Source organism: Strongyloides ratti (genome assembly GCF_001040885.1).
Source record: "Strongyloides ratti genome assembly S_ratti_ED321, chromosome : 1".
Classification (NCBI taxonomy): Eukaryota; Metazoa; Nematoda; class Chromadorea; order Rhabditida; family Strongyloididae; genus Strongyloides; species Strongyloides ratti.
In genome coordinates this window covers 4,546,761-4,562,888 of record NC_037307.1, presented here as the reverse complement: position 1 = coordinate 4,562,888, position 16,128 = coordinate 4,546,761, and the positions used below count along the sequence as shown (strand labels likewise).

At 22.5% G+C, this 16,128-nt stretch overlaps 5 protein-coding genes across 5 annotated transcripts; 3 read left to right on the top strand and 2 right to left on the bottom strand.

Annotated features, from left to right (window-relative positions):
- Positions 1-330: 330 nt before the first annotated feature.
- SRAE_1000146600 (ATP-binding cassette sub-family G member 2) lies at positions 331-2,313 on the top strand (the record flags this gene model as incomplete). Its single annotated transcript, XM_024648425.1, has 2 exons — positions 331-1,094; positions 1,140-2,313. 2 exons carry the CDS (start codon positions 331-333, stop codon positions 2,311-2,313), a joined length of 1,938 nt encoding a protein of 645 aa, XP_024502405.1.
- Positions 2,314-4,238: 1,925 nt separating this feature from the next.
- SRAE_1000146500 (Asparagine synthetase [glutamine-hydrolyzing]) lies at positions 4,239-6,018 on the bottom strand (the record flags this gene model as incomplete). The annotated part of the gene is made up of 3 exons (XM_024648424.1): positions 4,239-5,264; positions 5,317-5,814; positions 5,863-6,018. The coding sequence occupies 3 exons, from the start codon at positions 6,016-6,018 to the stop codon at positions 4,239-4,241; spliced, it is 1,680 nt and encodes a 559-aa protein (XP_024502404.1).
- A 1,163-nt stretch (positions 6,019-7,181) lies between these two features.
- SRAE_1000146400 (Sialin) lies at positions 7,182-11,604 on the top strand (the record flags this gene model as incomplete). Its single annotated transcript, XM_024648423.1, has 3 exons — positions 7,182-7,302; positions 9,838-10,048; positions 10,086-11,604. 3 exons carry the CDS (start codon positions 7,182-7,184, stop codon positions 11,602-11,604), a joined length of 1,851 nt encoding a protein of 616 aa, XP_024502403.1.
- A 1,460-nt stretch (positions 11,605-13,064) lies between these two features.
- On the top strand, positions 13,065-14,864 carry SRAE_1000146300 (Gamma-aminobutyric acid A receptor/Glycine receptor alpha family and Neurotransmitter-gated ion-channel transmembrane domain and Neurotransmitter-gated ion-channel family and Neurotransmitter-gated ion-channel ligand-binding domain-containing protein; the record flags this gene model as incomplete). Its single annotated transcript, XM_024648422.1, has 5 exons — positions 13,065-13,215; positions 13,274-13,668; positions 13,715-13,966; positions 14,024-14,342; positions 14,392-14,864. The coding sequence occupies 5 exons, from the start codon at positions 13,065-13,067 to the stop codon at positions 14,862-14,864; spliced, it is 1,590 nt and encodes a 529-aa protein (XP_024502402.1).
- Positions 14,865-14,945: 81 nt separating this feature from the next.
- Positions 14,946-16,026, bottom strand: SRAE_1000146200 (Epidermal growth factor-like domain and CUB domain-containing protein; the record flags this gene model as incomplete). The annotated part of the gene is made up of 2 exons (XM_024648421.1): positions 14,946-15,783; positions 15,833-16,026. The coding sequence occupies 2 exons, from the start codon at positions 16,024-16,026 to the stop codon at positions 14,946-14,948; spliced, it is 1,032 nt and encodes a 343-aa protein (XP_024502401.1).
- Between the last annotated feature and the right edge of the window lie 102 nt (positions 16,027-16,128).

The window sequence follows — 16,128 nt, the reverse complement described above, 5'->3', positions numbered from 1 at the left end:
AATTTCAATGTATCATTTTAATTAAAAACAATATTTAAATTTTTATTTATTTAATACTGCAGATATAATTATTTTAATTATAATTTTTTATTAAAAAAAATTTAATTATATATATATAAAAAGATTGTTTATCAATTATTTAACTTTCACTAATAATATTTACTTTTACTGTAACACCTGTAAACTTTGAACAGTTTTATATGTTATGGTGGAAAAAAAATTTGGAAATTTTTATATAATATTATAATTTAATATTCAAATTTTAATGATACATATATAATATTTTTTATTATATATACAATTTTTAATGAAAGTATCAATAGATTTTTAATGGATAAAACAAAAACCTTTTCTAATACTAATAATTCTACAATATTAACCAAAGAATTAGAAAAAGATGATACTAATGTTTTAAAAAAATCTCAATCAACTATATCAAAAGGTGTTGAATTAACATGGTGTGATATTAAGGTAAGTGTACCATATGGAAAATCAAGAAAAGATGTCTTAAAAGGCGTATCAGGAATTGCAAAACCAGGTGAAATGTTAGCAATTATGGGTTCATCAGGAGCTGGTAAAACAACATTACTAAATTTATTAACAAATATTGATCAAACAAAAATAAAAAAATCAGGATCTGTTCGTGTTAATGGAAAATATCTTACAGTAAAAGAGATGCGAACAATTTCTGCATATGTCCAACAAATTGATGTTTTTGCTCCAAGATTAACTGTCCTGGAACAATTAAATATATCAGCCAAACTTCGAATGGGTAGAAAATGTGATAAACTTAAAAAAGAAGAAACTGTTGAAAGATTGTTAAGGCAAATGAGATTAGGTGATTGTAAAAATACGATGATTGGTTCACCATCAACACAAAAAGGTATTTCAATTGGTGAAAAAAAACGTTTAGCAATAGCATGTGAATTAATGGATGATCCAAAAATTTTATTTTGTGATGAACCAACATCAGGTTTAGATTCTTATATGGCATTTCAAGTAGTTACAGCAATGGAACATCAAGCAAAATTTAATAAAACTATTGTTTCCACAATTCATCAACCTTCAAGTGAAGTTTTTTACAAATTTGATAAGTATGTATTAAAAATTTAAAAAATATTTTAATATTATATTTATAGAGTTTGTTTAATGGCAAATGGAAAAGTTGCTTATTTTGGACCTGTAAAAGAATTAACAAAATTTTGGTATTCAATATCAACTACATTAAATTGCCCACCAAGTTACAATCCAGCTGATTTTGCCATTAAAATGTTATCAAATTCAGATGATGCAGATCAAACTACAGTCAATAATCGTATTGAAATGATTACTGAAGCTTATGAAAAATCTGAATATTGTAATGAAATATTTAAAAATGTACAAGAAATAAATACTCAAACAGCAGTAGAAGATGATAATTATAAAATTTCAACAGAATATGCAGCATCATTCTGGACACAATTAGAATTAATGATATGGAGAGGATTTAAAACATTATCCAGAGAACCAATGTTATTTAAAACACGAATTGTTCAGACACTTTTTACTGTTTCTATACTTGTAGCATTATATTGGAATATGGAACTTAATGCATCAACAATTCAAAATTTTCAAGGTTTATTATATCTAACAGCACTTCAATTAAATATGTTCCTATTTTCGACTGCTTTTACATTAACATCAGAATTACCACTTGCAATTAGAGAATATAAAGCTGGTATTTATGGACTTTGGCCATACTATATAGGAAAATCATTATCAGAAGTTCCACAAATTACATTATTAGGACTTCTTTTTTCAACAGCATTATATTGGTCAACAGGTTTATATCGAGAAATTTATTCATTTATAAAATTTGCCACCGTCAATACAATAACAATAAATACCTCATTAGCATTTGCCCATATGGCAGCATGTATCTTTTTTGTAGAAGAACATACCATGTTATTTTTATGTGCATTAGGATATCCATTAGTTCTTTTTGCTGGTTTTTATATGCGTTCACCATTAATTCCATTATATATGAAACCCCTAGAATATTTATCATTTTATCAATATGCTCATACATCAATATTAGCAAATCAATGGTCAAACATTGGGCATATCAAAGGTTGTATATCACCTAATGAAACAATAACACCAAATTCTATTGAGAGGCATTGCCAATATTCAACAGGACAGGAGATTCTTGAAAGTAATGGTTTAACAAATATGTCATATTGGTATAAAATAATTTCATTTATGGGATTATTTTTATTCTTCAAAATAGTTGGTGGTGTAGCCCTACATGTTCGCGGGAGAATGATGAAATAAATCTTATCAATAAATTATTCTTTAAACACAAGCATAACTTTTAATATATAAATAAATATTTAAATCTGTAACTTTTTTTTTTTTTTAATTTTAACTTTTAAAAATTTTTTTTTAAAATTAAAATATAATAATAAATAAAGTGGTAAATGTTTATAAATGTAAAAAGATATTAATTAATATTTGTATAATAAATTTAAACATTTTTTTATATATTTAAAAAAAAAAAACTTAGTTTTCTTTTATTTTAAATTTAATACAGTAATTAAATAAAACTTTTATTCATATTATATTTAACAACATCTTAAACTTAATATGAAATAATTTTAAAAATTTTTAAAAAGTTATTATTATATAGTTATTATATTAATTTAACTAAGTTTTGTAAAGAAATTATATAAAAGCATAGGAAGATTTATGACTAGTTTTGTAATATAAAAGAAAGGTTTATGAAGTTTTAATACTATTAAAATAACCACTATATATATTTTTAAGTTAAAAGATGTTAAAATTAAATTTCAAAATAAATTTGGTGATTCAAAATAATGTATTCCAATTAAATATCTTATTATTAATGTAACTATTTTGTTTTTATAAATAAACATTAATAATTTTATATATATAAATTTTATATTATTGATAAATTTTATATTTTAAATTAATTTATCATATTTTTTTGAAAATACAATAACATTATTAGATTTATAACCAACTTTTTATCTATAATCAAATATACAATATATAAGTACATATATACTTTGAAGTAATTCTTATCCATTTATTTTCTATCTTTTTCAAAAATATGTTTTTAATGTAATTAAATATAAGTTCTTTTTTACATAAATCACAATTATACATTATCTAAATATTCCCATTATATGTAAAATCACTAGCAAACAGTTTTAATTGCTTTAGTAATTAATTCAAGTATCTTACAAAAACATAAATTTTTGTAATATTTTTATGAAAGTAGTATTTATTAAATTTAATAAAACAAAAAAGTAATTAAAAATTACTAATAACTTAAAAGAATTAAATTAAAAATAAAATTTATTACTAGTTTTATTTTTAATATATAATTTTTATATATATATCTTATTTTTTATTGTTTTATACATTGTAAATATTAAGTAAAATAATTACAACTGTTTATTGAGTGCAATAATTATTTAAAGTATAACTATTTAATTATAATAAAATTTTATTAAATTTACAAAATATATCAATTAAAGATAATTATATTATATGAAACTCCAAATTTTTTATAAGTTAATATAATAAAAAAAAATGTTTTATGGAAGTATTATATATATTTTAAATAAAGTTTTTTTTTGATTGACTGTCAATAAAATACGAAATTTATTTTTAAAATTTTTTGATAGATGCGACTTCTAATTGGGTGCGACTTTTATTTGAGTATAGTTATTATTCGAGTATTTACTGTAAATTGTCTATTGAGCTACTTTAAATAATAAAAAAAAAACAAAATCAACATCAACAAGTATAAATATTTTGTTTTAAAGAAATTTAACTTTAAAAAAAAAAGAAGTAAATTACAAATAATAATTGAATATAAACAATTCAAAAAAAAAAAGTTTAAAACTTTATTAATTTTATAATAAATACTTACTTCACAATAATTCATATATATTTATTTCGTATAGTATATCATAACTTAACAATAAATAACAATAACAATATTCTAGATTTTACTTATATTTTTATAAATTAAATATTTTATAAAACAAGAGTTTTTAATTCTTTAACAAATAAATCTTATAATAAAATACATTAAATTATTTTTTTTTGTAAAAATTTATTTGTATTTATAATCAAAAAAAAAAGAACTATTAGCATAAAAATAATAAAAATCTGTCTATTTACATGATTGTACAAAATTTTTAGTTAAAAAATATATGAATTTATTTTTATGCAACTCCAGAGAATGTAGCACTTCCTGTTGATTTTCTTCTTAAACTTGAAGATCCACAAAATACCATCAATCTATCTTTGCAATTCTCCTTCTCATCTACTATATGCCAGGCGGCGGTTTTATATACTTTGGTATGAACAACATCAGTCATTTTACCTATTGAATAACATTCTTCAAAAATTCCTCTATACCACATTTCTTCTTTTGATTCTGGTGTATTATGAGGAAAAAGTTTAAATCTTAAATTATATTCTGTATCAGAAATAATTTTATTTGTATGTTCATTAATTATATCTCCAAGATCAATTTTACCTAAAGCTTCAGCAAAACCTTCTTTACTTCTCCAAAGTACTTCATCTGGAAGCCATCCCTCAAAAGCACTTCTTAATACATACTTTTCAAGTTGATCTTTAATTAATTTCATTGTTGGTGGTAATTTTGATGTTAATTTAATAAATTTTTTATCTAAAAATGGTACTCTTATTTCTAGACCATGACAACTTGTTGATCTATCACATCTAAGAACATCATATTGATGTAAATGTTTTAATCTTCTTAAAATTTCCCTATGTAGATGTGATGAATTGGGGGCACGTTGCATATAGGCATATGAACCAAACAATTCATCTGCACCTTCTCCTGACAAAAGAACACGAACATCAGATTTTGTACTAATATATTTACATAGTAAATAATGTGCTATACCACAACGAATTATAAGTGGATCGTAAGTTTCTAAAGCATAAACGACATCAGGAATAATATTAATACAATCTTCTGGTGTTATGACAAGAATTTCATGAGGTATATTAAGGAATTCTGCTACTTTACGGGCATTCTCCAAGTCAGGTGAATCCTCAAAACCAACTGAAAAAGCAATTGGTTTTTGGTGAGTTAAATATTTTGAGGCTATTGCTGCAATTAAAGATGAATCAAGACCACCAGAAAGCATAAAACCAAACTTTTTATTTCCCATTAATCTTTTCTCAACAGACTGAACAAGAACTTCACGTACCAATGTCTGTAAGTTAAAATATTTTAATAAATTATAAAAATTATTGGTATAATCTTACCTGTGCTTCAATCATATCAAAACTTTTATGTGGTTTAATAGGAACATTAAAAAATTGTTGTAAATTCATTGTATGTTTTTGTGAAAATTGATTTTTTTTAAGAGGAATCTCTGCACAACATCCTGGTGGAAAAAATTCAACTTTTTCAACTAATTTTTCAATACATTTTACCTCAGATCCAAAAATAATATCTCCCTCAATCGTATGTCCATAAAATAATGGTCGAACACCAAGAGCATCCCTTCCAACATACAAATTATCCTCATCTGCCATAACAAAAGCAAAAACTCCATCTAATGATTCACATGTTTTTACAATGTTGCGATTATTTAAAAGAAATGAATGGATGATAGCAGCACAATCACTACCACCATTTAATATATTATTTGAGTCAATTTGATATGATGCTTTTATTGAAAAATGATTATAAATTTCACCATTACATACAACAGATAAATTTCCTGATACTATTGGTTGTTGTGATGGAACATCACCTGGCTAAAAAAAAATAAATTATTAAATTATTAATAATTATAATAAACATACAATAACAATAGCAAGACGATGAAATCCTAACCAAGCATTTTTTTGAACCTGTTTTACAATAGTATAATCAGGACCACGACCAACAATTTTCATAAATTCTTTTCCGTGTTTCTCATTACAATATTCTTTTCCAATAAGAGCCCAAATTCCACACATTATTATTTCTTTATTTTTTTTTTAATTAGATACTTTTAAAAATACAAAAATAATTTGATTGAAATAAAAATATATATATATTTTTTTTTAAAAAATTGTTTTGAGTAATCTATAAAGGAAGGAATACATTTATATTTAGTTTTTGATAATTTTTAATTTAACAAGAAGTAAAGATAAAATAAAAGAAAAATTGGATGGACAGGAAAGAGTTAATTACTTATAAGAAGGTGTATTCTTTGGAGACCAGGTAAATGACTCCTTATTGTCTGGTAAGTAGTTAATTATTTGTAATGCTGGTTTTGTTGAGATATACCAAGAAGATACTTTAATTCTATTATATCACTTTCTTAGATATAATATAATGTCGTCATTTTATGTAAGTTACATATGAGAATAGCTTGTTTCTTAACTTTTCCTACTTAAATTAACTTACAAAATGATTTTAAAAATATATGGAAAGTAATATGAGTCATTTTATAATATAAATATTTGTAATAAACATCATTAAATTTTATTATTTAGTTTCTTTATTAAATAATTGTTATTTCATTTTTCTTACAAAAAAAAAATATATATATATATATATATATCTATATATATGTATATAGTGAATAGATATGTTTGTAAGAAAGTAATTATCATATAAAAATTATACTTCAGAAATATTATATAATTTTACCAGCTCCTTACTGTCTGCTTACAATTGTTTGATTAGTCAAACTAATCTCATAAGAGTATAATAATATGGCAGATATCAGTATACCGAAATAGTAACTATTCTTAATAATGTTATAAAGGTCGACAAAAGAAACAAAAAAAGTAAATGATCCTACTTATCCAAAGAAATTCTTAACGATGCGCAAAGAAAAATGACTCTCTTTCTAAAGTATTTGGTAAAAAATTTTTTTTTTTTTTTAAGAAAAGCCGCTTTCAAAGCATCTTTTTTTAGTGGTAAAAGAGGTTGAATTTAAAGTCAAAGAAGGAGTGTAGGAGAGTTCAGGTTAAATGCATACACTACTATAAAAATATGTTATTTGCCTTAATTTTTGTTATTTTTATCATTTACTAATATTTAACATAACATTAACTTCAATTATATAAACTATTTTTATAATTTCTTAGTGTTTCTAATAATAAAAAAAAAATATATATATATATATATTATGGCTAAAAAATTGAATAATGGAATAGCTTATAAAAATTATCTTTTAAATTATGAATGGGATTCTGATTTAGATGAAGAATGTAGTGAAGAAGATTATTTTTTTCCTTCTATTATAAAAGGTATGTTATAAAAAGAATAAAAATTAGTGTTAGATAAAAAATAAAATATTTAAAATCATATTTTTTTTTTGAGTTAATAATAAGAATAACATATTTTGTGATGACGAATTTTTTCTTAAAAAAATTAGATAATATCTTAAAAATATTTTTTTTTAAATACTTATATATGATAAAAAAAAATATTTTATATTAAAATAATTAATTTTATATGTTAAAAAAAAGTTAACTATTAAATAAAAATAAAAAATGAAATTGTTAGGAAGTTATGATTCAGGAAACTTCATTTTGTATCATTATATATACTTTGATTAAGTAAATTTTTTGTAATGATACTTAGAACCGGATATATTTTTGTCCGTGGTTAAATGAAATAATAAAAAGGCGTCTAAACCAAAAATTCTTGAAACATTAAAAAGAAAAATTAAATCTAAAGTATCATTTCAAAGGTTCTAGTTCCTCTTTATCTAGTTCTAGAATTTCTTTTTACTTAATCACATGGCTTAAGATAATATTTTCCAGCGTGTGTCCGTCTCTTTTAATATAATAAAGAAGGGTGCTAAAAGATGACCATATGATGTCAAAGCTAGTTTCATTAAAATATAAAGAAGTTTATAAATAATAAGATACATGAAATTACGGTAGTTAAAGTTTGGAGTCTTTCTGTCTAGTATCAGAAAAGCCTATCACCTAGATTTACTTTTTTTTTCTCCCACCACTAGTTTGAAAAATATTTGTACTAAGTAACGGTTTTTTTTAAAAACATCAACTTTTAGAACTGTCTTTTCTTTATTTTTTGATTAAATCATTTTAATAAGGTATAAATTTTAAGAAGCTAGTCCTAATAAATAACATTCAAATAAAACTTGTTTTGTTGATAAGGAAGAGCTTTACGTATTCCGAGATAGAACTCTTAAAATTACGATAACATATTGTTTTTTTTTTTTGTATTTAAAATATTTATTTTGTCTCATCCGAAAATATCACAATTTGTAAAAAAAAAATAGATAAAAATTCTTGTTTGTCTATTATTTTTTTTGCACTGATCTTCTTTTATTATTTTATTCTTGATTTAAATTATATTTGTTTTTATATATTTTTGGGTAAAAATTATTTACTACTTATATATATATGTCCCATAATTATAATAACTTTCTTAAAAATATTTACAAAAATTTAAGGAAAAATACGTCATTCTATTATAAATTATTCTTTAACAAAAAAAAAAAAAACAAATAAATATATTGTTCTAACTTTAAATGACTTAGTAGTTATTTTTTAAATTTTTGTAAACAAAAATAGAACAAGCTTTAAAAATATAAAAATAATTAATTCAAATTTCTGTCCTTTGTTATAACAAAAAAAAAAAAAAAAGATGTATAATAAGGTAAATTGATCTTCTCTTGAAATTGAATTCTTCTTTGTTGACTTTTTTAATTTGGCTACTTTTAATAGACACGGCAACAGTCAACAAATTTAGTAGTTTTCTTAAATAAGTGGAAAGTAAATAGAAATAAATTATTCTCCTAACTAACTTCAAAAATTATGAAAGTAATAAAGAATGTGTAAGAGTTTCATTATCCAAGTTAACACTTGTGAATAAGGAAATGAAAAATTCTTTAAATTTTTAAATCGCAATTTTCAAGTAAATTTAATTTTTTCCCGTTATCAGTAAAAAAAATTAATCTTTAGTAATAACTATTTGAAAATTGTGGTTTTTGAGGAAAATTTTTTATTAAAAATAAGTTATTATTTTGAGGTATTGGTAAATTTTTTTTTTTTTTTAAAAATTATATTATGGTATGTTATTGAAGTTTAAATAAAAATTAATAAAATATTTATTGTTCTTTAATATATATATATAATCATTAATATATATATATATCAAAGAATGAACCTATCATTTAATTGTTTACATATTGAAAAATAAAGAACTATTAAAGTTAACTGTTATTGAAAACCGTATAATATATGAAATTTTATAAAAGAAAAGAATTAGAAAATTGATTAAACCATTATTAAAATGATTTTGAAAAGAAAAAGATAATTTAACTTGTCCAAATTAACTTTATATTAATATTTTTGTTAAAAAGATAGTATACGGTGAATGAGAATCATCACTTAATCTGTATTAATTATTATTATATCTTGAAAATACTAATTTTATTACTGTTAAATGAATAGTAAAAAGCCATAAATGCGTAACAAATATTATTTACTTAGATCTTATTACAATCATGTAATTAATATTGAATATTATATTCTTGTACTCAAATAATATTCTAGTTTCTTCAATTTTTTAGAATCATCTTCCAATTGTTCTAGTTTTTTCTTATTCATTATCTCTTAATTCGTTAACTTCATGCACACCCTTAATTATTTTATTATTTCAAGTTGTAACTGGACAGGAGCCTCCAATATTATATAATAAATATATAAAGAAACTGTAAAAATGTTACTTCCGTATATAAAACTTAATTTATTACTATAAATAATATAAATATATATACTTTGTTTTTATATAAACTTTTACTTTAGATAAATATATTGTTAATTCATTTTCACCTGAAGATATAATGGCATCTATAAAACCTACTGATGATGGTACATTAAAAGTAAAAAATATGGATATTACAAATATGTCCATGGAAAATGGATACAAAAATGGAATAAAAAAAATTAAAACATATAAATGGTTTCCATCATTTAGAATGTTAACTGCATCACTATTATGTTTATGTTTTGCTAGGTATTTTATTATTTTATAATTTAATATTTTAATATAGTGTACATATGATGAATTCAAATATGGGAATGGCAATGGTATGTATGATTAATTCAACAGAATATGTCACACCAAATGATACTAAATTAGAAATGTTAATAAATACAAATTCAACTGGAGCACCCAGAGTATCATGGAGTACCGAGGAACAAGGATATGTTCTTGGAGCATTTAATGCTGGTTTATTTTGTATGCTTTTAATTGGAATGTTTTCAGATAAATTTAATTCTAAATATATGACAATAGTTGCTGTAATTATTGCTTCAACAGCTAATATTATAATACCATTATTAGCATACAAATCTGTATATTATGTTATTTTTGCTAGATTTTTAGTTGGTTTAGGTGATGCATTTTTACAACCTGCTGTCAATTCATTATTAACACGTTGGTTTCCAAGAAATGAAAGAGCTTATGCTTTTGGTATTGTAACTGGTGGTCGACAAATTGGTACATTATTAATTGTATCAAGTTCTGGTGCTTTATGTTCACAGACAGTATTTATGAATGGATGGCCATCTATCTTTTATTTATCAGCATTTTTTGGTGTATTTTTTATTATTATTTATATAATACTTGGTGCTGATAAACCATCAAAACAAAGTTGTATTAGTGAAGCTGAGTTAAATTATATTGTTGCATCAACAGCATCTGAAAATATGGGACAAAAAAGAATTGAAACAAAGACACCATGGATTAAACTTATAACATCATTACCTGTCTGGGCAGCCATATTTTCTGTTGTCTGCCATGAAATACCTTTAATGACAATGATAATGTTTTTACCATCATATTTACATGATGTTCATCATTTTTCACCAACAACTAATGGTATTGTATCATCACTTCCAACACTTGCTATGTGGAGTTCTAAAATAAGTTCATCATACATGACATCATTTTTAGAAAGAAAAACATCATGGAGAAAATCTACAATATGTAAATTTATGAATGGAATTGGTTCATTTGGTTTAGCTGTTTTTTTAATTATTCCAAGTTTTATATCAAATGAAACATCATGGTTGGCTGTGGTTTGTCTTTGTGCATCAATGTTTTGTGCTGGAATGCATACACCAGGATGCCAGGCTGCCCTAGTATCTATAGCACCAGCATTTTCAGGAGCACTTACAGGATTAACATTTTTTTTTGTTGCCATATCAGGAATCATTCACCCAAGTTTAACAAAATTTATTGTACAAACTGGTTCAGCATTTGAATGGAATATTGTATTTTATGTTTCAGCATTTGTTTCAGTATTACCATGTATCATATTTACAATATGGGGTACAGCTGATGTTCAATCATGGGCACAGGCTTCTAAAAAAGAACCTACCTATGATAGTAATATTCAGACAATCTCTGAAACAACCTCAAATTTGTATTCAGAAAATTTATCTTTATCTCAACAATCAATATTAAAAAGAACAAAAAGTGATAAAATTAATAATGAAACAATATTAAATTATGCTATGGATGAAGCTAGTTTAGCCGGGTATTTAACAAATAAAGAAAAGAATTAACTAAAAATTATTTATTTATATTTTAATTTTTAGTTTTTATTTTTTATTATTACTAAATTTGTTTTTATGTAAAATATACAATATTTGTATATTTAGGTGACAAAAAAGTTTTTGTAAACTTTTAGATCTCTATATTAGAATAACGAAATATTTATACTAAAAAAAAAAAGAAAAAATATTTTTTATAAATAAAAATAAATTATCAATTATTAAACATTATATTGTACTTTTATTATATAAAGAATTATAAATGATAATATTTGTTTAAAAGTTTTAATAGTTTAAAGACACATGTAACATGATCAATCTTATTGAGGTGATATATTAATAGATTGAATAAAGTATATCTCATTTACCTGTCAGTTAAATGGGTTCTCAACAAAATATGATATATAATTTCAATAACTTATATTAATATTGATAACATTCATTTTTGATGTAGTTATTAACAGACATATTTATGTTATTTTAACTTTAATTTCTTAAGACATTTCATTTTAACAAAGTTAATTATTATAATTTTTCTAACTTTAAATCTTTTTTTTTTTTTTTCTTTTGTATATATATAAACATGACTCTAAAATTTTGTTTAAATATCTATTTTAAAATTATTATTAAGAAAATAGTTTATGATTTTATTTTTATAAACGAAACATTTATAATATTTCTTTATTTTATTCATTTACTAATCTATAAGTATATAAATAATTATAAACATTAATAGTTGAAAAATATTTATGATCAAAATTATTTAGGATGTCTTTATAAGTTTATTTACATTTAAAAACTCATTGAAAATAAATAGACACTTTATATTGAAGTAGAAAATATTAAAAGACATGTGTCTAAGATCCATCTAAAAATATTATCCATTCTTGTACATATTATTTATTATATGAATATTGAAGATTCAACAAGTTGCATCTCATCTGGCACTTTTATTTAAACAACTTCGATACTTACTATTATCAGTTAATAACTCATTAGAAAGGAAAAGATGAAAGGATAGATGATAGAAGATGTGCATTATTATTATAGTTATAAAAGAGATGTTAAGCATTTATTATCTTTTGACATTTTAATGTTAATTTTTCTTAAAATTTATGATTTTTCACTAAAATTTAAAAATAAGGCAATACTCTATTAATATACTATTTTTAATAACAAATAATGAATTTTATTATTATTATTATTAATAACTATTACAACTTATTACTTTTATTATCTATACTTTAAAAATACCAAACTAATATTATTTTTTAAGAATGAAAAGAGATGATTGGAGTCAATTTTTATTAATACTACTTCCTTTATTTATATTAATATTTTTTACAAATCAAATAAACTCATCAACAATTAATAATATATTAAAAAGTCAAGATGAGTATTATCTTAAAAATAAAAAATTTAATTTTGATAGTGATGAATCAATAAATAAATTATCAAAAACTAATCATGATATGTATCAAACTTTACAATTAGTTAAAAAAAAAAGTTGTAGTAATTGTGATTTAAAGACAAGTTATTGTAAAAGTTTAGATACGGGTGACATATCATGTGAATGTAGAGAAGGGTTTATTAAATCAAAAAATAATGATGATTTTTGTGTAGGTATGTTTTATTAATAAAAAAAAATTTTTTTTTATTAAATATTTTTTATTTTTTTAAGATAAAAATACCCCAACATCTGAGTGTGTTGTTGGGGAGGCTGAGAAAGCTGGAACAAGGATTTTGACTGATTTATTGACAAGATATGATAAAAATATTGTACCATCAAATGAGGGAGTTGATGTTGATGTTGAACTTATAATACAAAAAGTCTCTGAGATATCAGAACTTCATAGTTCATCAAAAATGGATATATTATTAAGTCAAATTTGGCATGATAGAGGTTTAAATTTTGAACATTATGAGGGTTCACATTGTTTGTCAAATTTAAGTTTATCACATAGAATGGTAGAACAAATATGGATTCCTAATGTTTGCCTTTTAAATAGTAAAAGTTCAACAATTCATTCATCACCAACTCCAAATGTATTTCTTGCAATATTTCCTAATGGAACTGTTAGTTTTATTTAAATAATAATATTTATTTTATTTTTTTTTTTAGGTATGGATGAATTACCGACTTGCTGTTGAGTCACCATGTGAATTTTCATTTCTTACCTATCCATTAGATGGAACATACTGTTCAACAGTATTTGAATCTTACTCATTTAATGTTGGTAAGGTACGCCTTCACTGGAAACGTCATGGTACACCTATTGAAATAATGGATTCAATACGCCTTCCAGATTTTACACATACAGGTTTAAAAAGAGAAAAAAATACATATGAGTATCCGGCAGGACAATGGGATCAAGTAATATATAAACAAAAAAAAAAAAATAATTTATAAATAATAAAATTTTATTTTTAGTTAAAAGTAATACTTTATTTTAAACGTGCTTATGGTTTTTATATACTTCAAATATATCTACCAACATATTGTATGGTATTAATTTCATGGATAAGTTTTTGGTTAGATCGTAAAGCATTACCAGCAAGAGTTACATTGGGTGTTTCATCATTAATGGCATTAACATTACAATATAGTAATGTTGCAAGATCTTTACCAAAAGTTTCATATGTTAAAGGTCTTGATTTATTTATGTTTGGTTGTGTTGGGTATATATTTTTAAGTATAGTTGAACTTGCAATTGTTGGAATGTTAGAAAAAGAAGAAAAAGAAGAATATGGTAAGATATAATAAAATTAATTATTTATATATTTTTTTTAATATTATAGAAAATTATGAAAAAGAAATTCGTGATAAAGCAATGAAACGCCTAGCTAAAACATTTAGAAAATCATTTAAAGAACGTAAAACATCACGTAAAAGAAGTCAAGGAATGATATTAAATAATGTTACTATTGAAGATGATGAGATAACACGTCGTTTATGGTCAAAAGAAAGTACTAAAAATTCAACATTTATTCAATGTCCACAACCAGAACCATCTGATGAAATTGATTTACCATCATCAAGATGTGAAGAAATTCAAAGAAGAAAGGCTGTTTTTCGGGAATCAATTAATAAAAAAAAATGTGGTAAAGAAAAAAATATTCCAAGAAATCATACACCAAGACTTTTTGAAAAATGGAATGGAGATGATTTAGATAAATTTAGTCAAAAAGTATTTCCTATAACATTTATTATATTTAATCTAATATATTGGATGTATTACACAGCAAAATCACATGAGTTTAATGTATATTAATTTTTTTTTATATTGTATGGCATATTGTCAATTAAATTTTAAACAAATTATCATTTTTTAAAAAAAAATGAAATTTTATTTTTAATTTCTACAAAATGCTGTTGGTGTGGAACTTCCATTACAATAACATTTTGCAATACAATCATCATTATTTGATTCATTACTACATGTATTTCTTGGATTTTTATCCTGTAAACATTTTGTATATGTTTTACATCTATCTAAAGCTTCAGTACAAGTATCACCATCAAAACATCCTTTACATTGACATAATGGTGTATTATCTGGTCTTACTATACATGTTCCATTATTTTGACAATAATTTTGATAACATACATCATTTGTAATATATGTTATTTTAAATGAAGCACCACTATATGAATCATTTGATACTAATGATATTTCATAATTATTAGAATAACTTGATAAAGTTATTTCTTGATATATTGATTTATTATATATTGTCTGATTACCATATAATTTATCTGTTATAATTAATGAAGTATTTCCTTGTAAATATAAAAAATTTATTGTTAATAATATATATTTTGATTCTGTAACATTAATATTCCATTGACAATTAATATTTTCATACTCTTTTCCATTTGATATAATTCCATTATTATTTAATTGGTCACAAGTTTCATTATTAATTGGTTTTAAAGTTGATAAAATTGTTGGAATAGATGTTGTCTGAGATGGTATACAATTAGAATTTTTCATACATGCAGCAATATTTTTAATATTTTCAATATCTTTTTCCATTAATAATATATTTCTTTGTTTCTCATTAACATCACTCAAAATATTATTAACATTACCATAAAGTTGTTGAACATTTTTTATTAAACCATCTGAGCATGAACCTTCAGTTTTATTATTTAATTTTGATAAATAATTTGTGATATCATTTGATAAACTTTAAAAAAAAAGAAATATAAAAATTTTAAAATATATTAATATTATACCTTTCAATTTTTATTGCTAAATCATAAGCATTTTGAATTATTTTTGATGGTATTAATGGTGTTGAAAATAAATTTTTAGTAGTTGTTTCCTGGGTTACAGAAGTAGATGTCCCTGTCTTTGTTGTGTCAAATGCATAAAAAAAATTGAAAAAATTAATAATAATAAAAATATATAGAAAATAAATTTTAATCATATTTTTGTAATTAAGTTATAGAAATGTAATGAAATAATTTATGATACACTTAATCTCATATTGATATGAAAAAAGGAGCAGTACCATTAATCATAGTAATTA